At 45.0% G+C, this 26,546-nt stretch overlaps 1 protein-coding gene across 1 annotated transcript in view; it reads left to right on the forward strand.

Moving 5' to 3' along the window:
- RNF157 (ring finger protein 157) overlaps positions 1 to 26,546 on the forward strand; it is a 110,875-nt gene that overhangs the window by 51,054 nt on the left and 33,275 nt on the right. The window contains exons 3-5 of the mRNA XM_006869554.1: positions 18,929 to 19,017; positions 25,387 to 25,533; positions 25,941 to 26,058. Of these exons, the coding sequence (XP_006869616.1) occupies positions 18,929 to 19,017; positions 25,387 to 25,533; positions 25,941 to 26,058 (354 nt within the window). The remainder of the gene's footprint in view (positions 1 to 18,928; positions 19,018 to 25,386; positions 25,534 to 25,940; positions 26,059 to 26,546) is intronic.

Consider the following 26,546-nt stretch of genomic DNA (forward strand, 5'->3'; position numbering starts at 1 on the left):
AGTGAGGTTGGCCCAGGATCGGACATTGTTTCGTTCTGCTGTGCATGGGGTCTCTATGAGTCGGTTCCGACTCGATGGCACCTAACAACAACAACAATGTGATTGCTGGAACTGCAGTTTCCTTGGCAGGGCCAGACCAAATGATTTCATGGGGGCCAGACGTTCCCACCCCTGACATACTGCTTCACAGACCCTTTCTAGAAAGCACATGGTGGTCTGTGCTTTTCAGTTATTTTGTCAACATTCATGGTGTGATCTAGTTCATGGGCGAATGGTCAAAATTCTGAGCCCCCTTGAGCACCCACCGTCCTCCTCTGAAGACCTCTCTCTCTCAAGCTCATGTCTCCCTTCACAGGTGTCCATGTCTGTCCTCTGTGGCTTGTCCTCAAGATTACCTCGAGCAGACACACATACAGTCACACACATACCACTGTCACACAGAGGGGGTGATACACGACAGGGAGGCAGCCTTCGAGAAGCTCAGAGAAAGGGACGAATCTTCATAATAGAATTTTTCTGATTAGAAAGACATGTGCCGCTGGACACTTGAGCTTTTGGTTTGTTGAACACTGCGGTGTGGTCAGCAGTGAAACTACAAGGTATCTGTTGTAGAATTTCCTAGAAATTTCTGTGAAACGTACCAAAACCAAGTGTACACACTTTGACCTCTGTTTCCTGTTGTCTTGGCACAACCCCCTCTTACGGGAAACTGCTTACTAGCTAGAGTTTGCATTTCAAAGAGAAATTTGGTTAAACTTGTGAAGAGATGCGCAGTAGCCCTAAATTTTAATGAAACATCTAAAAAAGTCTACAGTTCTCCCCCCACAAAAGTCCATAGTAGGCTTTACTTCCCCAAAAGCTTATAATGCTCAAAGGTTTTTGGGTCAAATCATTTCCAGTTAGTTATATGCAACACACTTAATTTATCCTCTAAACTGATCATGCCAGGGCAATCAGGCAAAAGAGTATCCCTGATTATTATAGAAATTAATCAGACACACACTTTATTTTCTTTTAGAATTTTATTGTGTTTAAGGTGAGAGTAGGAACAGTCAACTGGGTTCCCATTTAACAATTTCTGCAGAAATTTATTCAGTGTCACTGGTGACATTTTTCACCAGGGGTCTTCCATTCGGATTATACCCTTTTCTGTGCTCTCATTTCCCTGCTCTTTGCCTTCTTATCTTTACTTTGAGTGGGTTTTTGACCATTTGGTGTCCTGCAGTTGATTTAAAAACAAACAAACAAACAAACAAAAAAGCCCAACTCATTACTCATAAGTGATATTCTTTATTTTTTGAGCCAATCTGTTCTTTCACTGAAATAACCAGGATATTTTTAATTTAAAGTTTGAAGTGGACCTCCAGGCAGTCCTCTTGGGGGTTCTCTCCTCTGACCAGTCCAGGAAGTCTTTTTTTTTTTTTTTTTACGTTTTTATTGTGGATTGAGTGAAAGTTTACAGGGCAGATCATCAGTTTTACATTCAACAAATCATACACCTTGTTTCATTTCAATGATTATAACCCCCTCCATGTACCATCAGTTAACAGTATTTCTCTCTATCCACTTTAGCTTTAAAAAACAAAACAAAACAAAACACCACCACTCAGGCATATATAATAATTTACATCTCCAAAGGGCACGTTCTGCAAGTCAGCCCGCTGGCCACTAGCTCTTAGTCCCTCTCTTCCCATGAATCTAGAGTCCTCACCTGCTTCCCCTTTCCATGCCCCTATCTCTGGCTCCATCCCTGGTTTGTCGCTGCTTCTCTGGATAAGGTCCCACATTCTGTTTGTGCGCATCTCCCTTGATGGTCCTAGGGTCCTATGTTTTCTGGACTGTAAGATTAATTACTCCCCCGTTTTTGTTACAAAACTTCTACCTTTACAATTATGACCATCACAATTAGTTATGATAACAATTATTCACTATTGAATCATACGAATCTTATTCCAATATCTTTTCACTAGACACATCTAGATGATATGAAATCTATTCAGTGGGGACTCTTTCTTTCCCCCCCATACTCTTAAACTAAACTCCCTCTTGAAACCTTGTAAGCCAGTCATTTCATGCCTTTATCGCCCCCTTATTTTCGGTAGCCGTTTTAAGAATTTCATTTCTGTTCCACATTTTTCTCCCATTCTACAAGGATCTGTGGTCCTGATGAAAGCAGTCCGCAGTGGTAGCTGGCCACCTTCTGGCTCTTCTAGTGTCAGGCTAGATGTGGATTATTAGTCCCGGAGACTACTTCATTCCCTGAGTCTTTAGTTTCCTTCTTTCTCTTTTGTTCCGGATGAGTACAGATCAAGAGTTGTTTCTTAGATGGCCTCTCACAAACTTTTAAGATGCCAGACGCTACTTGCCACATTGGGGTATAGAACACATACTTGATGAACTATATTATACCAATTAACTGAGTTGTCCCAGGAGACTATATGGTTTTAAGTCTGAAAACTAATCTCATGGGGTGTTTGATTATATCTAAGAAGTATCCATGCCTGTACCCCCCATGTGACTTCATTATATAGATGGATATGCATGAATGAGTCTATGCACACATGCCTGTAAGTGCATGTGCCTGTAGCTACTTCCCTCTGTACCCACATATTCATACTCATGTATGCCTGGCGACATACTTGTGCAACCAAACCGTTGCTTCCATGCCTTTACCGAAGCCATCCTTTCTTCGTGTGCACTTCATAGCCATATATGCCTTTCACCCATACTCAGTGCTGGCTTCCCATTACCCAAAATAACAAGTGTCTCCCACCCCTCTGGTGACCACAAGCGAGCATCTTCAGAAGACAGCACTGAGAAATGAACTTTGTGGTGAAGGCTGCTGTGTTTACAGGCTAGAATATAGTCCTTCGCTGTGTTTGTCACTTACTACAATTTATTACAAATTATTACAATTTAAATGCTAATAACACAAAAGATTTACATTGTTTGTTAATCCATATTATATTTTTGAAAGACACCAAGCAATTAGCCAGGGCACTTAAGAGAAGAATTATTGATAATAAACACCCTGGAGCAGCATTTAGTAATAAAGTTATTTCACTTTCATGCCAGTTAAACTGCTGCCTCTTTCCCCAAGACTCCCCCCCCCCCCCCCCGGCCCCCTACTCGCTCTTTTTCTTTCTCTCTCTCTCTCACATACACACACACACACTCTTTCACCAAATTTATCTTGATGATGCTGGATGGGGCTGGGGACTCAGCCACATTTTTCCTTGGTCCACTGGTCCCTACCAGGCTCTGCCAACAGGGGGCACTAGAGGGGTCTGTAGGGCTGGAAGAGCCGGAGTCTGCTGCTGTCTGCTTGCTGTCTCTGTGAGCATCAGTTCAATGCCTCTTTACCAGGGCAGCTATAGTTGGTTCCAGTCTCTAAGTTACCCCCCGCCAGAACCAGCTAGAAGGTACCCCTCTTCAGAAGTCTAAGTCCAGGTTTCTAGGATCTGATGACTCCAACCTCTTCCCTTTGCTCCGTTAGCCTTGGGGAGTGTGTTAGGTAACAGAAGAATAATCAGAGCTCTCAAGACTTTTAGAAGCTTCCATAAAAAAAACCACTGAGTAGATTCCAACTCAGTGAGCCCGTAGGACAGAGACCTGCCTCCTGGGATTTCCAAGGCATCATCGCTACAGAAGCAGACTGTCACACTCTCTCCCTCAGAGCAGCTGGTGGGGTTCATCTGCCGACCTTTCCATTAGCAGCAAAGCTCTTAATCACTGCACCACCAGGCCTCCTTTTGGGAAACTTAACAGGACAAAATGGAGCAAATGTTGCTTTGCTAAATCAACTACAGAATAGATTTTTCCATCTGGGTTTCCACAGATCTTAGTATTAATAACTTAGAAATGGAAACTATCAGTCATATGCTATACATTTTATTTTATGCTAACTTATTTGAACTAATGGGGTTTCCATATGTCATGTTAGCTAATGAAGAAAACAATTTCATTGGGCTTACAGATTCAGCATTGGTTTTCTCCCTGGAGCTGTATATCTGCCCCTGTATATATAGCCTTACTACTTAGAATTCAGTCTTTGATTGGCTTCCCATGTTTAGTAATATTCTTTTTCTCAAGCTAGAGCTGAGTCTTACAGCCTCGTAGACTTCAGAGTCGTTGGTTTTTTTCCTTCCAGAAATGTGAGACATGGCAATGCCTGTCATTAATCTTGGATCTTGCATAGGTCATTTGAGAGCTGATCTCTTCCAGTGAGACATGGAAAGACAGCTTAGAGTTTTTCACTTTGAAGACCAGTGTATGGTGTTTTTTTGTTTTCTGGTTTTGAAACATGGAAGAGGAAAGCTGTGAGTCCTCTTGGCCTGCCTGGTAATCAGCCTATTGAGAATGTGTCTGTTGTTAAATGTCCAGACAACTAACACCTCAGCAGTTTTACAACACTCAGGTGCTTCTTTTAAGAAAAAATGTGAGTTGTGTATTTTAAACTACCTGTTTTGACCGATATCAGTGTTTCCTTCAATGAGCGTATTCTTCACAGCCAGTACGAGGCCCCTTACAAGCACTTGCCGAAAAGTGGGCTCTTGTTTGTAAGTCAGGTTCCGAGTCTCCTGCCCAGATGCCGTCAGGTGTCCAGAATGGGCTGCCTGTCTGGAAGGAGCAGTTTCTCCCTTCCGTCTTCATTTTGTGCCGACTTGCTGGAGGGAAGGTGACTGTCTACTTTACTGAAAGCCCCCCCCCCCTTTTTTTTTTTAACTAAAGCACAGTGACAGTTTTATAAATGTAAAACACACAGGTATGTGCCTCTTAATGTTGATTCATCCTAAATGCCTATGTATGTCTATAGTCCCATACGGTTTTTGTTTTATTTAAATGGAAAGCCACTCTTATTTTGTTTATTATTTTCCCCTGCATGGGTTTAAGAGGCCTAGTATGGTGCTGTTGGATAAGCATGAAATTGCTAACTGCAAGGTAGGCAGTTCAAACCCACCAGCCCCTCTTGGGAACCCTATACAGGTGGCTATGAGTCGGAACCGACGGCACACAAGAACAACAGTGTTGTTGTTTAAGACATCCAAAACCCAATCTCTTGGAGCACAAGTGAGATACAGGCAGGTGAGGCAGAGGAGCTGGCTCCTGGCACAGGCTCTGGGACTTTGTGGGAGGGGTAGGCGGTGATGCAGTGGCAGTGAGGGCTGTAGGCTGGGCTGCTCCCACTGCTCCACTGCCTCCCAGCTCACTCACTGCCCTCTCTCCCAGCCCCACTGGCAGCTCCTCCAGACTCCACCAGGATCTCCAGCAGCAGCGGCAGCAACGATAGCCCCGAGCAGGCTTCCGTAAGGTGTTAATATGGTGTTTGCACACCATCCCAGTCACATAACGTCCTGTTATGGACGTTAAGTGACACATACCTACTACATGAAATAACTCTGTAGAATTTCCCAAAAAGCACATGTTTCTAAGAACATAATGTTAAATGCACTGGCCAATGTGCGGGAAAGGACCTGGAATAATTTGAGGGATGAAAGCATAAAGTAAAACAAGATAGATGCTCTATTCGTTCCTAACAAATTAGCATAAACTTGGCATCTTAAAACAGCACACATTTAGTACCCGACAGTTCTAGAGGTTCAGAACTTCCAACTTAATCTCTGGGCCAAAGTCAAGATGTCAGCAGGGATGGCTCCTTCTGGGGGAGAATCTGTCCCCATGCTTTGCCAGATTCTAGATGCTGCCACAGTCTTTGGCTCTTGTCCCTTTTCTCCACCTTCAAAGGCAGCATCATTGCATTGTCATAATCCACCCCCTGACTCTGACCCTCTCTCTTCCTCCTGATGAGGGCGAGTAGGACTTGGGGCCCACTTGGATAATGCATGTCAACATCGGAACTTAACTTACAGCTATGAAGTCCCTTTTGCCATGCGAGGTAACAGGTTCCTGGGATGAGGCTGTGAACATCATTGGGGAAGGATATTACTCAGTCACCCACAAGGGCCTTGCCTGGCTATATGATGACAGAATGCCATGAACAAAAGAGAATAATTTCCCCAACTCTATGTCATTCCATTTTAAAGAACAGTGCTCTGAAGAAGTATGGGGTGCTCACAAGGGTTTATGTCACTGGAGGTGGCTTTCCTGAGGATGTGATGTTTGAGCAGATCTCTGAAGGATGAGCATTCAGCAGAGCCAAAAAAGTGAGAATGAGAAAGGTCTGGGGCTGTTAGATCTGAGTCTCTTTCAAGACTTTTGTGTTGGCTTTGGCCCTTTGCCTCCACCTCGACTGCCGTGGTGAGGTCATTTGCTCACAGGTCTGTCCCCACTGATGGATTGTGGATCCTTCTAGGCAGAGCCACCTTATCCACCTCACCTCCTTCTTCACTCTGTCTGTGGGCTCCAGGGCCCAACCCCTCCTATCTTCTCAAAGACTGGTCCCTTCCTGGACCTAACTCTTCCTCCTGTGCTCTAACCTCTCCTTTCTGTTCTGTTGGGGGGCGGGGGGGTGTGTGCATTGTGTTCAAGTCATTCCCATCTTAAAAACAAGTCTCCCCATAATGCCTCAGTCTGTGACTACTCCCTCTCCTTCCTTCCCTCTTTAGACCATTTCTGGGCAGATGTCCACACTCATGAGACACCCCACCCTCACCTGCTCTGCTACGTGACTTTTGCTTTTACCTGTCAGAATGAAATCGCCCTTGCCAAGATTGCCAATGTCCTCCTCATTAATAAACCTGAAAGATATGTTTCTTTTCTCATCTGACCTGACTTTGCTATGACATTGGACTCTGCTGGACATTTCCACCTTCTGAAATACTCCTTATTTGGTCTCCCTGAATCCACTTCCTGTCATGCCTCTCCTTCCTCTCTAGCCACTGCTTCCCAGTCTCCTCTGTAAATATCCTCTTCCTTGGGCCCGTCCTTCAAATGGGGTGTTTTCAGGGCCCCGTCCAAGGCTATTTTCTCATCCCCCTCTCTCTGTGTGTGCTCCCTGGGGGCCAGCTCCATGGCTTCCCATTCTCTTTATTGCAAAAGACTTCCAAGTCTGTCTGCAGACCAGCCCTCTCCCAGAACTCCAGGCCCCATATACAGATGTTACAGCTGTTCACCAGCATCTCCATTTGGATGTTCCCCATGCATCTCAAATTCACCACAGCCAGGGATGCAGGCATCACTTCCTCTGGTGTCCTCCTTTCTGTCTCTCCTGTCGCTCATCTTCACATCCAGTCAGGCACCAGGTCTCTTCCAGCCTGCCTCCGCAGTGTCTCAGGAATCACCGTGTTGCCCCAGTTTGCATCTGCTTTACTGTTTCAGTCGCCTGGGCACCCATCCTCATCATTCTCTCTCTCTTTGGTACTTTGTACATTTCATTACTAAGTGCCCATGAGCAACTTATTGATAGAAAATCTTACCATATCTATTATATAGAAGCCTGCTGTTTTTTACTGTGGTGAAATATAGATCACAAAAGAATGTATTCTTTCAGCCCATCTGAAGCTAACGACAAAGGTACATTATTCACACAGACCGTGCTGCCCAGCCAACACTATCTTCACTTTCTGCCACCCCCAGCCCCCTAGATTTTATCCCCTGAACAGAGACCCAATCCCCTTTCAGCAATTTATTTTCCCCTGTTTCCTCCTCCACTTATCCCCTGGTATCCATTGATAAACTTGTGTCTCTGTGCATTCCTGTTCTAGATAGTTCATATGCATAGAATCATCCAGCACCCATCCTTTTGAGTTACTAAGCTGAATGTTTTCACGGTTCATCTGTATCGGAGCATGTATCAGAACTTGATTTCTCCTTATAATGAATAATACCTCGTTGTCTGTACAGACCACATTTTGTTCATTTTTTCCTCTGTTGATGGACATTTGGCCTGTTTCCACCTCTTGGCAGTGAGAATAATATTATGATCATTTCTGTATAAGTTTTTAGGTGGACCTATCTTTTCATTTTTCTTGAATATTTACCTAGAATTGGGCTTGCTGGGTCTTAGGGTAACTCTACATTTACCTCTTTTGAGGAATGCCAAGTGTGTTCCACAGCAGTGGCCCCTTTTACGTTCCCACTGGCAATGAATGGAGGTGCTAGCTTCTCAGCATCCTTGCCAACACTTCTTTTCCATTTTTCTGATAATACCCATCTTAGTGGGAGTGAAGTGGTCTTTTCTCCCTTTTAACTCTTTTCAAAATCTTATATCTATTGATATGGTGGTAGGTAAAATCCCTTGCATCTAAAACCAGCTCATATTGAGGCAGGTGTTTCAGGAAGCACCGCCTGGGGAGTAGTGCTTTTGTCCTACTGGACGGGACCTCATATAAATGGACCCAGAAGTCCAGTCGGCTTCATTTGCCATCGAAGAAGGTTCAGTTGATGTCAGAGTGTACCCAAGTGCTGTTACTGTACCTGTGTGTTCCCCAAAACAGGAGTCAGGACCAGACCTTACCACGTTTGCTGTTGAGTCAGTTCTTACTAGAGTAACCTTGTAGGCAGAGGAGAACTACCTCATACTGCTTCTTAGGCTGTCATCTTTATGGAAGCAGAAGGTCATGTCTTGTCTCCCATGGAGAAAAGGTTCAAACCACCAACCTTTCGGTTAGCAGCCAAACGCTTTAACTACCACACTACCAGTACTTCTTAGTCCTGAAGTAGACGTAAACAGTGGGTTTGTGGTGGTCATTAGCTGAGATCGCTGGGGACGGGGCTTTTCCTGTCTCCATGACTGTGAACAGAAGGTAGTGGCTAACTGGGCAAACCAGGGTTTGAGTAATTGGGAAAAGGTCAATTCTGTTTGATACCATGACATTGGTCCTGAGATTTACCAGGAGACCTAGCAGAGTATAAATAGACTGCTTTCTCCGGATGATATCTTTGTAACCAAACCCCAAAACAAGGCTCTTTGTGTTCCTGGTCAAGGCTGTCTGCTAACAGCCTCCAGGCATCTCCTTCACGACTTTGGTTCTGAAGGAAAAATGCCTCTCGCATCTTGTCTGCTTTGTAGATGACACGTGTTTCTAAACTCTGGCAAATTGACTCTTCATGGAAGTCAGTGCAGAGGGGTCCCACTGCATTCCTGGTGGGCAGCAGGCCTCGCGTCCACCTTCTCAAGACTGCAGCTGTGGAAGCGGGCAGATTTGTATTCATTTTGTAGCTGCAAACTTCTCCTCAATTCTGACCTAAGAAAATGTTCTAAAGTGTCACCATCTAAAAATAGCTGCTGGCCAGCCTTGGGCACACTGACTATCTGAGAAGAGGGGAACAAGTGGAGAAAACAGAGAGAAAGCCAGGCATGCCCTCAGAAGGAACCAGAATTGAAATACGGAAGCTGTAAAAACTGTGAAAGAAAGCGCTTGTGTAGTATCAGGATGGAGTTCTTGGGAAGACCCAGATGTTGGTTTCTATGGTAACTATTATTGATTCTTTGGCACAGAATTCCAAATCTGCTAAATGTATAAAATGAATACTTTCCTATTTTAATTACACATTATCTACAATAATTTCCTTTCTCATTGGAAGTAGTATTTTAGTGTAGTTTTTTTCCTTCTAAGTAGCGTAGTGGGTCATGAGTTTGGCTGCTAACTGCAAGGCAGTAGCTCAGGTCTACCAGCTGCTCCACAGGTGAAATATGAGGCTTTCTATTCCCATAAAGCCTTATAGCCTCGAAAACCCTATACCGGGTCGCTACGAGTCGGAACCAACTGGTGAGCTTGAAATGCCAACCTTGCGGTTCAAACCAACCTTGCAGTCCAGTGCATTAGCCCGCAGGGCCACAGCAGGATGCCCAGCGCCACACCAGGTGTGAAGTATTCTTCTTGACAAAGAACCCAGGACTTCTTGAAGACTAAGTTGACTGCAGGGCAAGGGCAAGTGAGCCTGGGTTATCTGTGGTGCCAGACCTTAGAAAGTACTCCAGAAATGGTGGTGACCTGACACAATGAGACACAGGCGCCAACCAAAGGAGCCCTCGATGGCCAAATGGGGGCTGCGTGGAGCAATAAAGTCAGTAATGACAGCAATGGATTCTAATTCATAAAATAAATTATACATAAAGTGAGTCTAGGCCAAAATAAATAAATAATTGAATAAGTAACTCAACCTCCTCCAGGAGAACTCTAGCTAATAGGTGTAGAGAGGGTGATGGGGGGAGAAACTCACCCCAACCGTCATTGTCACAGGCGAGTGTCCTCAGTGGCTGCTAAATCCGCGTGGGGAGAAACGGTATTCCATAGTCTCACGTCTCTTCCCCCAGAAAGGCAGAAAGAGTAACTGTCCAGTGGAGAAACTAGCGCCACCTGTCAGTCACAGGGCACCAGGCCCCATATCTGGGAGGGGGCAATGAGAAGATGTCTCTTCTTGCCACAAACAAACGCCTCACCCCACCCCACCAAATGAGAACCTCAGGGAAACCCCAGTGAAGAGACACCCTACACAACAACCCACCGGGGCTCTTCAGAATGTTGGGGTCACGGGGCAAAACACAAACCGAGGAGCCATTGCTGTTCAGGGGACTGTACAATGAAGAGCTGTGCTGTAGCAATGACTGCTCACGGAAACCCACTAGCTGCTCTCAGAAATCCTGTACAGGATCACTATGAGTCAGAACGAACTCCACACAACAGAATAAAGAGACATGCCAACCAAATGCAGTGTGTGAAGTGAAGTGGCGTCAAGTTTGTTCCAACCCATAATGACCCTGTATAGGGTTTCCAAGGAGCAACTGATGACCTTGAGGTTCAAAGTGACTTTGCAGTTTGGCGCATTAACCCACAGTGCCACACCAGGACTCCAAATGCAATGTGGGCGTTATTAAATATCCCAGGAAGGACCACCTTAAGAAAGTGAAGCCCTTGGGATGGCTCAAATTGCTTTCACAAGTGTAATAATGTCTGCAATTTACTCTAAAAGCAAAGTTGGATTGATGGATACGTTGTTGTTGTTGTTGTTAAGTATCCGTCCAGTGGATTCTGACCCATAGCGACCTTGTGTAGGGTTTCTGAGGAGTGACTGGTGAGCTTGAACCACCAACTTTGTGATTCAAACTGACCTTGCAGTCTAGTGCATTGGTCTGCAGCGCTGCACCAGGATGGATGGGTTGTTGTTGTTGTTATGTGCCGTGGAGTCAGTTCTGACTCATAGCGACCCTATACAGGATTTCCGAGGCTGTAAATATTTAAGGGAGCAGAATGCCTTATCTTTCTCCCGCGGAACAGCTGGCAGTTTCGAACTGCTGACCTTGCGGTTCACAGCCCAATTCGTAACCACTATGCTACCAGAGCTCCTTTAAAACAAGTGTTGTTGTTGTTGTTGTCAAGTGCTCTTGAGTTGGGTTCCGACCCATAGTGACCCTGTCTAGGGTTTCCAAGGAGTAGCTGGTGAACTTGAACCACAGGCCTCCCTGTTCAAGCAGACTTTGCAGTCCAGCACATTAACCAACCACACCAGGACTAAAACAAGTATTGTTGTTGTTAAGTGCCGTCGAGTCGATTCTGACCCATAGTGATCTTGTATAGGGTTTCCAAGGAGCAGCTGGTGAGCTTGAACCACCGACATTGCAGTTCAAACGACTTGCAGTCTGACGCATTAGCCCACAGCGCCACACCAGGTATTAGCACAGTACTAATGGTAGAATTGAGGTGGTATTGTGAGTAACCGCTATACACTTCTTTCAGCTTTGCTCTATGTTTGAAATCTTTGATTATACAGAATTGGAGGGAGGGAATGCTATGTGGGGTCTTGGACTGGATGCTGAGCCGGAAAAGAACAGAATGGTCAGACAGAATGGTAAGATTTGAATAAGGTGGGTAGATTCCTCATAGTACTGAAACATTGTTAATTTCTTGATTTCAGTCATTGTTCTATGGGTAAGATGTCAAAATGAGGAGTAGCTAGTGTGATCAAATATAGGAAAGAAATCGGATCTCTTTGTACTCTTTTCAACTTCTCTGTAGACCTAAAATTTTTTCAAAACGGATTTTGATGATAATGCGGTTGAGCTCATTGGAAAAACATCTCATTAGATGAAAAAAGAAAAGTGTAAAGTAAGGCTTTGGGATGCACAGTGATCCTATTTTTAAAAAATATATAAAACTGTAGGCTAAGCACTGGACTATTAACATTAGTGGTTTAAACCCCCAGCTGATCCTTGGAAAACCCATCTGGGGTCACTATGAGTTGGAACCGACTTGATGGCACTTCACAATAACATGTATGTGTGTTACGTGCTTTTTAAAACTGGTTACAGGGAGGTTAGGGTTATAGATGCCTTTTACTTTCTAACAAGAGAATTTTCTATAATAGTCATGGATTACTATTGCTAAGTGTTGTCAAGTCAGTTCCGACCCATAGCGACCCTGTATAGGGCTTCCAGGGAGCGGTTAGTGAGCTTGAACCACTGACCTTTAGGTTTAAACCAACTTTGCAGTTCAGCACATCAACTCACAGCGCCATACCAGGACTCCATGGATTACTATATTCGGTAGGAAAACATGTCTATATATTGACGTCCTGGTAAAATCACATGGTGTGCAGTTCAAATCCACCACCCGCTCCTTGGAAACCCTATGCAGGGTGGCTGTGAGTCAGAACTGACTCCACAGCGCTTGACACCAACATGCCCCATGAACTCGTGCGCATACCTCTCTTCAGATGGTGCAGTTCCACATTTGGTCACCAGGTGGAACTTTGCTTATGTCAAAGCCTCATTGCCCAGGAGTAGTTCTGACTGGCAGTTAGCCTGCCATAGGGTTTCTGAGGCTATATAAATGTTTATGGGAACAGAAAGTCTCTTCTTTCTTCTGCAGAGCAGCAGGTGTGTTTGAGCTGCTGACCTGGCGGTTAGCAGTCCAGTACTTATCCTGGTGATGGTAGTGTGCCTTGGAGTCAGTTCTGACTCACAGCGACCCTGTACAGGGTATCCGAGGCTGTGAATCTTTACGGGAGCAGAAAGCCTCATCTTTCTTTCGTGGAATGGCTGGTAGTTTCGAACTCCTGACCTTGAGGTTAGCAGCCCAATTCGTAACTACTATGCTACCAGAGCATCCTACTAGGATCCTTTTGCCCATGTAAGGCAGATGCTAAATGAAACTGATGAGCTCCAGGAGAAAGGGTCAGATCAGAGAGGAATTCGCCTGGTGGGTCTGAACCGCCAACCTTTTGGTGAGCAGTCTGGTGCTTATCCTATATATAGCACCATACCAGGACTCCTTCATTACCATTGTTGTTGTTGTTGTTGTTAAGTGCTGTGGAGTCAGTCTGACTCAGAGAGACCCTATATAAGATTTCCGACGAGTGTCTGGTGAGTTTGAACTGCCGACCTTGTGGTCCAGTTCTGTATCCACAGCTCCACATCAGAAATCACTACCCTACGTATTATTAAATGTAATAATAAGTCTCAAAATGGAGACTGAAGAGTGCTAGATTTTCCTTTTTTCATTCGTTCTTTCTTTTTTCTTTCGAGGAGTACAAAGGGTAAAGAGGGAGGAAAAGAATCCTTTTAGTTTTTATTTTTTAAATTCAGGTAGGAGTTATGGGTAACTCCAAATATCTGCACAAATGAAAACAACTTTCTACTCCAGAAAAAAATTTTAAATCCCAAAGTCATTTATTTTGGCTTTAGGATAGACTAGCATTTGTGTCAGATTTTCCTGCCTGATTACTTTTTGCTTAAGCTTATTTTTAAATTGCTTTAAATCCTTTTAGTATGACAGCTTAGGAAAGTGGGAGGGCGGGCCAATGGGCCACAGTTGGGATGTGAACTGGAATTTCCATTTTCCCGTCTAAAAGCCGCCTGAGCCACGCCGCTAGTGGGAGAGCAGAATTGGAATCTGTTTGCTGGAGAACAGTTTGGCAAAGTGAGTTTCCCTTTTGATCCGGTAGTTCTACTTCTAGGAATTTGTCGTAAGGAAATCTTCAAGCAAGACTAGACACAGGGTACATCATTTATCAGCCAAGAAAAAAAAAAAAAACCCACTTAAAGCATTATATAATAGGGAATTGGTTAAATAAAGATTAGTACCTCTACTGTAGACACTTTAAAAAATGTTTACCAAGTCTTGCTAAGTGAAAAACTATGAAATAGTATGTGTAATTTGATATAAGACATATGTAGATTAATCCATACCCATCAAGTCGATTCTAACTCAGATTGAGCATGAAGGACAGTGTGGATTGGAATTGACTGGATGGCAGTAATCTTTCTATTGTCTGTAAGTCTGTCTATTGACTGTAATCTTTACAGACAAGGAATATCATTGCTGATATCAGATGGATCTTGACTGAAAGCAAAGAGTATCAGAAAGCTGTCTTATTGACTATGCAAAGGCTTTCGACCATGTGGATTATAACAAATGATGGGAAACATTGCGAAGAATAAGAATCCCAGAATACTTAATTGTGTGCACTCAGGACTTGTACATAGACCAAAAGGCAGTTGTTTAAACAGAACAAATCTGAAAAACTAGGCTATCTGAAGAAGAATGCAGCATCAGAATTGGAGAAAGACTCATTAGCAACCTGCAATATGCAGATGACACAGCCTTGCTTGCTGAAAGTGAAGAGGACTTGAAGTACTTACTGATGATCACACACCACAGCCTTCAGCATAGATCACACCTGAACATAAAACAAAAAATCCTCCAAATTGAACCAATAAGCAACATCATGATAAATGGAGACAAACTTCAAGTTGTCAAGGATTTCATTTTACTTGTATTCATAATCAACACCCACGGAAGCAACAGTCAAGAAATCAAATGACATATTACACTGGGAAAGTTTGCTGCAAGAGACCTCGTTAAGGTGCTAAAAAAAAAGCAAAGATGTCACTTTGACAGCTAAAATTCTTCTGACTCAAGCCATAGTATTTTCAGTCACCTCCTATGCATGTGAAAGCTGGACAGTGAATTTAGTAGGTCGGAGAACTGATGCCTTTGAATTACGATGCTGGTGACAGATATTGACTCCACCTGCTGCCTTCTGCCAGAGTTCTGATGTAGGATAAGCACTGGACTGCAAGGTCGACTTGAACAGAAAGGTTGGTGGTTCAAACTCGCCAGTTGCTCCTCAGAAATAAGGTTGTGATGAGTCGAAATTGACTTGACAGCACTTAACAACAACAATACTGCCTACTGCCCGAAAATGAATGCTTCCATCTTAGAAGAAATGCAGCCAGAATGCGCCTTAGAAGTATGGCATGATTGGACTCATATACTCCAGGACGTGAAGAGGATATCATGCAAAAGTAGAGGGCCAGCAAAAAAGAGGAGAACCCCCCGAGATGACCCAGTGGCTGCAAAAGTGGGCTCAAACATAGAGCAACGATGTGAGGCTGGTGCAGAACCGGACAGTGTTTTGTTCTGTTGTCTGTGGATCCCTATAAATGGGTAATCAATGGCACCTGGCAACAATAACCTTTAGTGAAGGAACCCTGGTGGCCCAGTGTTTGCACACGCAACTGCTAACCGAAAGGTTGGAGGCTCGAATCCCCAAATGGTATGCAAGAGAAAGGTGTGGCCATGTGCTTCCATAAAAATGACAGTCTAAGAAACCCTATGAAACAGATCTGCTCTGCCCTCTAGGGTCACTATGAGGCAAAACCATTAACGGCAGCAGGCTTGGTTTTTTGGCTCGAATCTTTATGGAAGCCGACTGCCACATCTTACTCCCATGGAGCGCTGGTGGGTTCAACCAAACCACTTTCTGTTAGCAGAGTAGCGCTTAGCCACCGTGCCACCAGGACTCCCTGGTAGATTGTCGTTGGTAAGTGCTGTCAAGTCCATTCCGCCTCATAGCAACCCTATAGATCAGGTTTCTGAAGCTGTAAATCTTTGCGGAAACAGAAAGCCTCATCTTTCTCCTGCAGAGCAAATGGTGGGCTCCAGCTACTGACCTTGTGGTTTGAAGTCCAGTGCTTACCCTCTAGAGCCATTGTGCTCTCTGGTAGATAGATGTTATTGTTAAGTGCTGTCAAGTCGGTTCTGACTCATCGCAACCCTGTATAGGGTTTCCAAGGAGCGGCTGGTGGGTTTGAACTGACAAACTTGCAGTCAGCAATCTAGTGCTTATCCTCCTACAGCACCCACCAGGATAGATAGATGCGTAGAAAACAACTTGCAAGGCTCCATTCTGCAGTGTTAAAGTTAGCATTGCTGAGGAATAGAATTATGACTGATTTGTACTGTGTCGTGGTTTTTCAAGTTTCCCACGTGAACATATATTGCTTTTGTAATTAGAAAAGGCAACTACCATTTTTAAAAAATATTTAATGTGGAGCATGGTGACTCTGTACTGTAAGCACTGGACTGCAAACCACAGTTCAGCAGTTCGAGCTATGAATCGGAACTGACTTGATAGTACTTTACAATGACAGTAACATTAATGTATCAGTGTATGTGCTATGTGCAGTGTGGTGAATGACTGGATATAGCCCTTCACGTCATAGCATTGTTATTGTTAAGTGCTGTCGAGTCGGCTCCAACTCAGTGTGACCCTGTATAGGGTTTCCAAGAAGCAGCTGGTGGGTTTGAACCGCCGACCTTGTGCTTCGCAGTCCAGTGCTGATCCTACAGCCCCACCAGAAGTTAACAACCATAGCCTTAGGGCTATACAAATGGGAAGTGCTTGTGGCCCACCAAGGGGCTTAGATTGCTGTTTTTAGGTGCCATAGAATTGGTACCGAACATTCCTGCAACACCACAATTCAAACGCATCCATTCTTCTCCAGTCTCATTAATCCTTCAGCTTTCGCATGCCTATGTTGTTGTTGTTGTTAGGTGCCATTGAGTCTGTACCGGCTCACAGCGACCCTATGTGCAACAGAATGAGACACTGCCCGGTCCTGGGCCAACCTCACAATCGTTGCCATACTTGAGTTCATTGATGCTGCCACTTGGCCAATCCATCTCGCTGGGGGTCTTCCTCTTTTTCTCTGACCCTCCACCTTACCAAACATGATATCCTTCTCCAGTACTGGTCCCTGTTGACAATATGTCCGAAGGATGAGAGACGAAGTTTGGCCATCCTGGCCTCCAAGGAGCACTCTGGCTGCATTTCTTCCAACACAGATCTATTGGTTATTTTGGCAGTCCATGGCACTTTCAATATTCTCCTCCAACACTATAACTCAAAGGCATCAATTCTTCTACGGTCTTCCTTATTCACTGTCCAGCTTTCACATGCATATGAGGTTATTGAATGTACCATGGCTTGGGTCAGGCGCACCTTAGTCCTCAAGCTGACATCTCTGCTCTTCAACACTTTAAAAAGGTCTTGTGCAGCAGCAGATTGTAAACAAAGGGCATGGAATGAGACCATTTAAATAAGAAGTACTGAATTCTAACATGGGAATTGGTCAGTTTTGACATCCACCTGGCTTAAAATAAGCCATCCCAGAGGCAGAAAGGGAGATCTCACCAACATCAAGAAAGAAGAGAAGCCAGGAGTAGAGCATGTCCTTTGGACCCAAGGTGGCAGCTCTGACTCCAGGAGACATGGATAAGCTAGAGTGAGAAAGCTGAGCGCCTTTGGCCTGAATGCTTTCTGGCTGAGTGAGATGCCTATGAACACTTATTGGAAAATGAGCTCACAGATCTTTGTAATACTTGCCCAAACAGAGTGGGGACAGGCTGATGGGTAAAGAGCCAGAGAGGGGCCTGCCTGTGGCACGGTGGAGAGACTCCTATCCTGACGTAAGAACTGTATCCGGAGCTTTCCTGATCCTAAATTGTAACCAGTTGTTTCCCTAATAAACCCCGGAACTGAGCATTCTGTGAGTTCTCTGTGGCCATTGCAAGGAATTATCAAGCGCAGCATAGAAGTAGAGAGTGCTGTGGGGGGAACGATGGAACGATCGGCATTAGAATTGTCTAAAGAGTTGCGGATGGAGACATGTCTGACCTCTGCCTCACAGCAATTGGCCTTGGGCTGTTGGTTTTGACTCCCCTGCCCGGCTGTGAAGTCAGAGAAAGTCAGATGCCGCTGCCTTCCATTTTAACACTATGTCTCACCCAGAAAATGAATAATCTGTATGCAAATGATTTCATTTGAATGTGCTTTCTCAAGAGTCACAACTCAGGCATGTGAATGCTCAGTATGCACACTAAATACTGAAGTCACATGTCCCAGTGGCTAAATTATGTTTCCCTAGTAAAGCAACTGCACTCAGCAAAGACAGGTTATATATGGATGTCCTGTGTCCTGCCATCAGCACTCTAGAGGCAGGCGCTTCCATAGCTCACAGTACTACAGATTTACAATTACATGTAAATTATAATTCATACATGTGACTTGTATGTAAAAATTTTATATTACCCAAATAACATGCTGGTCATACTAGGAACATTTTTAATCTTTCTTAGTCTTCGGAAAGCAGTTCTCAGTTCAAGTTTCTTACAATTTTCCCTTTCTTTTTTATCTCCTCATTATCATCGCCTCAGAAGTCTAAGTCCGAAGGTCTGATCTGGTAAAGAAATAGAAAGTGTAAGAACGATGCAGACAGCCCTGACTCTTGGCTGGCCCCAGCAGAGAGCTGGCCCTACATGGTGCAGAGCTCTGCTGTACATGACCCACTGCAGGGTGCATTGATCTTGTTCTGTGTGCAAACCTCAGCTCTGTACACACGCTGACTTCTCCTTTATTTGTGAGACACCATGCGGCTCCAGGGGAGGAGAAGGTTTACTCCCACCATCCAAAAAGTCAGACTGCAAAGCCTGTTGTGATGCGCTCAGCCAGGGGTTATCCTTGGGTGTTTGGAACTTCAGTAGGAGTTTTGATTAAGATCCACATGGTACCCGGTGCATAGAGTAAGAAGAAAAGCTGAACCTGGCTCTCCTAACGCCGCATGGAATGCCAGATTTACTGCCAGATGTGGCCTTGAGCGAGCCCACTTTAGTGTACTGGGGTCTCGGTGTCCTCATTTCAGTTGGAAACTGACTGCTTACCTTCTCCCACTCTGTTCTGACAGTTTCCTTACGCCGCCCCACCTCCCCAAGAACCGGTGAAGACTCTGAGGAGCCTCGTCAACATCCGAAAGGACACTCTGAGACTAGTCAAGTAAGTTCCCACCAGGGCCTCCTCCCTGCCTGCATGGTAGTCCAGAGCTTGATGTGATGGGCTGTGTTGGTGAGGAATCTCCTCCCCGTCCCCTCCCCCAGGAGCTAGTTGATCTTATCCCCGTTTATGGAGCTGGGAAAAAAAAAAAAAAAAAGCCAACCATAGAGGTAGAAAGTGCATTTGGCAGCGCCACTGGCAGAAATGGCATGTTTGAGCCTGGAATGTGCAATCCGTGTTGTATTGTTTATGGTGCAGGTTGTCTTAATCCCATGTGCTCCTCCTCCGAGCAACACACAAATCTGGGTTGGCTGTGCAGTCTCACATCAGTATTGATGATCGCCATGCTGTATTTGGGCCGCCCACGAGTGAGGGTGATGTTTGAGCGGATATGGGCCTCACCCCAGCCCTCCAACCTTGGGTCCTCTAGGCTCTCTGGTTCTCTCTGGTTATGGTAAATCTGAGGCTCCAATTTATCCAAGTGAACAAGAATGACGACTCGGAGACCATCTCACACTTCCTTGTATGTTGTGTTTGTGTGGGGCTGTTTGGTCAGTTCTGGTTCACAGCAACCCTTTGCACAGTAGAGCCAAACCCTATGGGGCAATTCTCCTCTGTCCTTTAGGGTAGCTGTGAGTCACTTAACAGCAACAGGCCTGTTTTGGGGTTTGAATCTTTACGGAAGCAGACTGCCACATCTTTCTCCTTTGGAGCACTAGCGGGCTCAAACAGCCAATCTTTCTGTTAGCTCATGAGCGCTTAGCCACTGTGTCATCAGGACACCCTGATAAGTAAATGGTTGTTAAGTGCTGTAGAGTTGGTTCTGACTCAGCAACCCTGGTGGGCTCCAACTACTTGACTTTGTAGTTTACAGCTCAGCATTTATCCTACAGCCAACGTGTTCTCTAGTAGATAGATTGTTGTTGTTAAGTGCCATTGAGTCGGTTCCGACCCATTGCAACCCTGTATAGAGTTTCTGAGGAGCAACTGGTGAGCTTGAATCACCGACTTTGCGGTTCAAAACAACTTTGCAGTCCAGTGCATTAATCCACCGCACCACACCAGAGCTCCTATTAGTATTGTTGTTGTTAAGTGCCGTCAAGTCGGTTCCGACCCATAGTGCCCCTGTTTAGGGTTTCCGAAGAGCAGCTGGTGAGCTTGAACCACTGACTTTGTAGTTCAAATGGCTTTGCAGTCTGGTGCATTAACCCACAGCGCCACACCAGGACTCCCCTGTTAGCATTAGAAAGTTGACTTTATGTAACAACCTTATTGAGAGGCTTGTCACTGCCAGACACTCCCCGATTTAGCATGGACAGTGGGATGGCTTGGAGTTGTCTAACCATCACTAACCCCTCTCCAACTGTAGACTTGTTTCACACCCCGCCTCAGCCCTAGCCAACCACTCAGCTGCTTTGTCTCTCTCTGATCATCTCTATTTGATCTGTCCCGGAAGTGTTCTGCTGCTTCCCAGCTTTAATTTTCTCATCCCATCCCCAGGCCCAGCTCCAGAAGGGCCTTGTCTGCAGAGAGCAGTCTGCGGCTGGGCTCTCAGCCTCATGAGACGGGCCGGCCCCTGTGGGAGCAGACTGCACTGAGGCCTAGCGGCATGCTCTCCTTTTTGTCACCCTGACACTTACAGCATGTCCACATATTTGGTGGAACCAGGGGCCCAGCCTGTGGCTCGGCTGTGCTGTGCTGGGGGACCAGACCTGGGGGCCGAGGGCCAGTTTGCTCCCCAGGCTCTCTAGTCCTTCCCTCTGCCCCGATCCTGACCCCATGTTCACTGAACAATCTGATCTTCAGGGGTCTCCTGGGTAAAATCACGGTTATCGGCCTTCTCTTTCAGGCTGTTGCCAAAATCAAACACAGAGGCGGGGGAGAAGAGACCTTCACCAGAAGGGTGTGGTTTGGTTTTCCGAGATGATGAGGACAGAGGAAATTCTGAGTCTGAGATTTCCAGGCAAACATGGAGGACTAGACAGCTACTTTTGCTCCCTCTCAAAACCTCACTTGTTGTTGTTGTTGTTAAGTGCCGTCGAGTGGGTTCCGACCCATAGCGACCCTGAACAGGGTTTCCGAGGGTGTAAATCTTTACGGGAGTAGAAAGCCTGATCTTTCTCCCGCGGAGCGTCTGGTAGTTTCGAACCGCTGACCTTAAGGTTCACAGCCCGAGTCGTAACCACTATGCTACCAGAGCTCCTTAGTAACCATAAAAGTATTGCTTAAAGGTATAAGAAAAGGGCATGAGAAAAGGGACAGGCGCTTCGGCACCAAGCGTTAGTTTGCTCGGGGAAGCAGATGCTGGATGTTAAATGATTTCATCGACCCAAGAAATCCAGGTGCTGAGCTCGCAGCAGGAAAAGCTGGGAATCCACCTGCTTATACTGGTCCATAGTGGTTACGAGTTGGACTGCTAATCTCAAAGTCAGCACTTCAAAACTGCCAGCCATTCTGCTGGAGAAAAAAAAGACTTTCTGCTCTCATAAAGACATACAGCCTAATAAGAAATTCTATACAGCGTCCCTATGAGTCGGAACCGACTCCACGGCACATCACCACCACCACATACTGAGGTAGCCCCAGAAGACGCAGGCTGCTGGCACCAGACACCTCTGAGTGGAAGAGGAAAGGCCATCGTGAGGAGGACTGGGAAATGTCTGTGTAAGAAAGAGGTAGTAGCTTCCCTTCCTCACACTGCATAGCCAGACACCTGCACCTCCCCCAAGCTGGCAGAAGATACTCATTAGAGTGATGGAAACAGAACGTCTGGACGTGAGGGACCCAGGCTCTGCTAAGCATCAGACTCCAAAGGGTAAAATGAATGTAGGCATCCTGGATGCTGAGCCCTCCAATTTGCCTCCCCACCCCTCTCCCAGAATGCTGGCAACCAGCCTTTGTCAGGAGAGAGGAAAACTCTTCTCTGGGGGATTGACCACCCAAGTGGAGCGATCCAAAGTACTAAACTGAGCTCCCTCAGTGAAGCCCAAAGCCCCCAAGCAAGCCCCACTGTGTCCTCAGAGTTCCAATCAGCCCTTGGATCTCTCAAAGATGAGTAGATGACCAAAGATTCCTGGATGTGTAAGGAAAACCAGTGACAAAATGAGCCAACAATAACAAAGCAAGTCAGAAGAAACAAAACGTACGCAGGAAGAAGAAGCCTTCATTGAGAGCCTCAGAGATGAAGAGATGTTCTCTTTATATTTCACAGACACAAAGATAACCAGCCATTCAGGAAACAAATGGGCCTCATATATGAAGAAGCATGATAACAGAAGTGAAAACGTCAGTAGAAGGGTTAAGACTTTGAGGAGATGGCCTAGCAAGTGGAACAAAATGGCAGAGAGCAGGAAATGAGGAGAGCAAAGATATGCTAGGGAGAGGAGCGAACGGTGTGGAAGATACAGCCCCCAGTTAACAGTGTGCGCGCGCACACGAGAGAGCCAGAGAAAGGGCGATCAGGGAGCACAGGAAGAACGTCACCAGTGACCTGCATCAAAGAGGAACGCTTCCCAGCAGCCAAGGACACACTTCTCTAAACTGGAATTTAGTGGATGATGAAGAGGAGATGCCTTCAGAGGCGGAAGCCATCCATCAGCCATTGAAATCATACTTCTTGAGAAGAACGCTGGGATATTAGAGCCATGCTTTCAAGTGGTATTCGTAAGTATGTTTATAACTGAGGTCCTTTACTCAGGCAGATGTTTCAGGAAGGGTGACTACAGAATAAAACTTGTGCCCTGATCGCTATCAACTCTAACATTCTGCTTTCCAGAAGTCACTTAGATGAGTGTAGAGTCAGGCCAATGTTTATTTCATTTTTGCTAAAGAAAATCATGTCATTACATGACTTTGTAAATTTAAAGTATTTTGTTTTTTTAAAAAAGCTCTCAAAAGTTTACCCCCTCGGCACACCTACACCCTCTTTGAAGAAGCTGTGGAATATGTGTGCCCCGAAAATGAAACAGACATGAGAGGCAGGAAACATGCGGTCCTGCAGGAGAGGCAGAATGTCCAGGACAGCGGGAGGGGAGATTCTGGGATGGGGCTGTGTGCCAGAGACAGGGGCCAAGGGCCCAGAGCAGGACAGGAGCTCCAGAGGACCACCTCCAAAAGATGGCCTGCCTAAGACAGCCGGTGCAGCTAAGCATCTGGAGAGATCAGGCCGCCAGCCGAGAGTCAGGTATGAATTAGTGATAAATACATGGAAAAGTGAGCAACTGAAGGAAAAAACACACACAAAACCACAAGATGAGTGCTAACCCTAAGAGAAAAGTTATGCAGGGAAAAAAAAAAGATCACAGATAGCTCTGTGGCAAAGCTGTGAATAGGTTTCTATAATCATAATAGTACTGAAATAGCAAAACTGTGATCTAACTATGCTGGGGGTGACAGTGAGCGGGGAGGGAGAAAGCTTCATTTCCAGAGTGGGAAATAAACAGATAATGCCTAAAACTGAGAAACAGGAGCATGTTGTTTAGATACATGTGGGTAAATGCCAAAATGATCCAGTCAAAGTGGTTCCTCTGAAGAGGAGGAGAAGGGGAAGGAATGGAGCCTGCTGGGGGTTTTTATAACAAGCCTTGTGGAAACTATTTAAACTATGTGATTAATAACTTTGGTTAAAAGAAAAGAAAAAAAAAGTCTGACAAATGCACAAGGATGTTAATTGTAGCAGAAATCACCCGAATGCCCAGCAATGGATGGTGGTAATGAAATGCTCTGCTTCTGATCACGGCAAAAAATCCACCAATAGATTGTTATGAAACAAATACAAGGTGATGACAAATTTCAAATTTTTAATGTGCTTCCCCACAAAATACTGAGTCTTCTATTCATCTGGAGCAAAAGAAAAACAAAGAAACCCCAAAATTAGAGAAGAAACTGGACTACAGGACTAATAAGTCTCCAAGAACCCCTGCCTCTTCCACCCTGAGACCAGAACTAGAGGGTGCCCAGCTCCCATATCTGAGAGTGCTGATCAGGGACTGGATGCTGATAGGAAAGGAGGAAAAGGTGGAACCGACCTTCAAATTCTTAAAGAATCCAGACTTACTGAACCTACTGAGGTGGGAGGAGTCCCTGAGACTACAGCCCTAGCTGCTTCCCAAACCTTGACTTGAAACTCACCCCCAAACATCATCTTTAAGTAACAGTTCAGCCCAGAATGTAGAGGTTGTCACTCTTGAGTATTGAGTTCTTAAAAAAAAAAAAAAAAAAAATTATTTTATTTATTTTAAATCTTGGTAGGGCTGAAGGGTCAACAGCCATTTTAACGCATAGATGAGAAGTTTGTGGGTCATGGAGTTTAAGTCAATGGAGGTGAAACAAGTAGAATAGAAATGATGAGAACGCTGACACCTGGTGAAGAACGGAGCCAGTAGCCCTGACCATTCTGTCTAGAAATCACGGAAGAAGAGTGAGTGTTGCTGTGTATATTGCCACCAAAAAATAAAAATTTGTTTAAAGCTTTTATTGTGCATTGAGTGATAGGATGCAAAACTGATGTTCTCCCATGTAAACCTATCGTATTTCATATCATTGCAATGATTACAATTCCCTCCATGCATCACCATTCAAAAGTATTTGCTTCTGTTCCCTCTGGTTTTTTGTTTTTTGATGTACACACACACTCAGGAACATATAGTCATTTAAACCACCAAAGGGTACATTCTACAAGTCTGCCTCCTAGCTGCCAGCTCTCAGTCTCTCTCTTTCCATGAGTCTGGAGTCCTCAGCTGCTCCCTCTCTGGTGTCCTTGCTTCTCTGGATAGGGCCCTGCATTCTGCTCATGCTTTTCTCCCTTGATGGTCCTAGGATGCTCTGTTCCTGTACTGTGAGATTAACTACTCCTCCATTTGTTACAAAACTTCTACCATTACAGTTGTGACAATTACAATTAGTCATGATAACAATTACTCACTGTTGAATCATAAGAATCTTATTCCCATCTCCTTTCACCAGACCCATCTAGACCATGAAAACTATTCAGTGGGGATTCTACTTTTCCCCACACTCTGAAACTAAACTCCCTCTTCAAAACTTATAAGCCAGCCACTTTGTGCCTTTACAGCCTCCCCACCCTCACCCCCGCCATTTTAGGTCTAAGTTGCCTGTCCCTATCAACCCTGTGTACAGAGGGGATAAGTTTGATCCTTGATGTGAAAACTCCTTCCCTCTCAGTTGGCATTTTGAGCTACTACATCCATAAGTATAGGTCAAGTTCATAAAATTATAGCAATTTATACTTGTTTCCATTACCATATTTCTTTATCTTACTGTATTCAAGTTCTGATCATCAAGTCATCGAAGCTCGGTGAAATGGGAAAATATGTGTTTTCAAATGCTGAGTTGTTTGTTGCGGTTCCCTAGATGCGCTGAGGAGGTAAAGAGCCCTGGCGAAGAGGCCAGCAAGGCCAAAGTCCACTACAATGTGGAGTTCACCTTTGACACAGATGCTCGAGTGGCCATCACCATCTACTACCAAGCCACAGAAGAGTTCCAGAATGGCATTGCCAGGTAAGACAGGAGGCCAGGTAAGCCACTTCCTTCCCAGACAGCTGAGGGCAACACTCTTTTCCCAACAGGTACATTGATTCTGAATTCAGATGGTCTTCAAAGCCCCACTTTCTCACCTTTTCTCTTCAAAGCGTGCCATTTCAGTACCGTGGGAGATGGCAGTATCGCCAGCCCTTCAGGTCATTAAGACACTATTAAAAATACATTAAGTGACCTTTCCATGAATGTGTGGGTTGGATAAAAAGGTTTAATAGCATTATCGACCAAGAGCAGAGCAAAAGGATTGTCAAGGAGGCCTTTTCTGTGCCTAGGGCCTGGTGGTAATTGAGAACGGGCATGAGACAGAGGAAACTCAGATTTCTGAGCTAGGTTCTAACCTTTGCTTTGCTTTCTGCTTTGGTCAATAGCTACATCCCAAAAGACAACAGCCTGCAGTCAGAGACTGTGCATTACAAACGAGGGGTATGCCAGCAGTTCTGCCTGCCCTCGCACACTGTGGACCCTTCGGAATGGGCTGAAGAGGAGGTGAGCTGTCTACCAGTTTCTGTCAAGTCTACATTGACTCATGATCCCCCATGTGTGTCGGCGTAGAGCTGTGAGCCCTAGGGTTTTCTTTTCATTAATTAAGAATTTTTGTTGTTGTTGTTGAGAGCATACACAGCAGAACATACACCAATTCAATAATTTCTATATGTACGATTCAGTAATGTTGATTACATTCGTACCCTCTTTTTCCTAAATTTCCTGTCTAATCTTTCAAGTCGTGGTGTCAGTTTGATATCATATTGACAGATCTGAAAAGAGCACAGTGCTCAAGGCAGACATTTAGTAGCTAAACAATTGTTTGGTTTGAAGACAACTTCAGGGCTATTCTTGGTTTAAGGTTTAAAGATGATCTCAGGAGAATAGTTTCAGGGGTTCATCCAGTCTCCATGACTCCAGAAATTCTGGATTCCATCAGAACTATTAAATTTTATTTTGCATTTCCCCCTTTTGATAAGGAGTATTTTATA

Source organism: Chrysochloris asiatica, unplaced genomic scaffold, assembly GCF_000296735.1.
Source record: "Chrysochloris asiatica unplaced genomic scaffold, ChrAsi1.0 scaffold00132, whole genome shotgun sequence".
NCBI lineage: Eukaryota > Metazoa > Chordata > Mammalia > Afrosoricida > Chrysochloridae > Chrysochloris > Chrysochloris asiatica.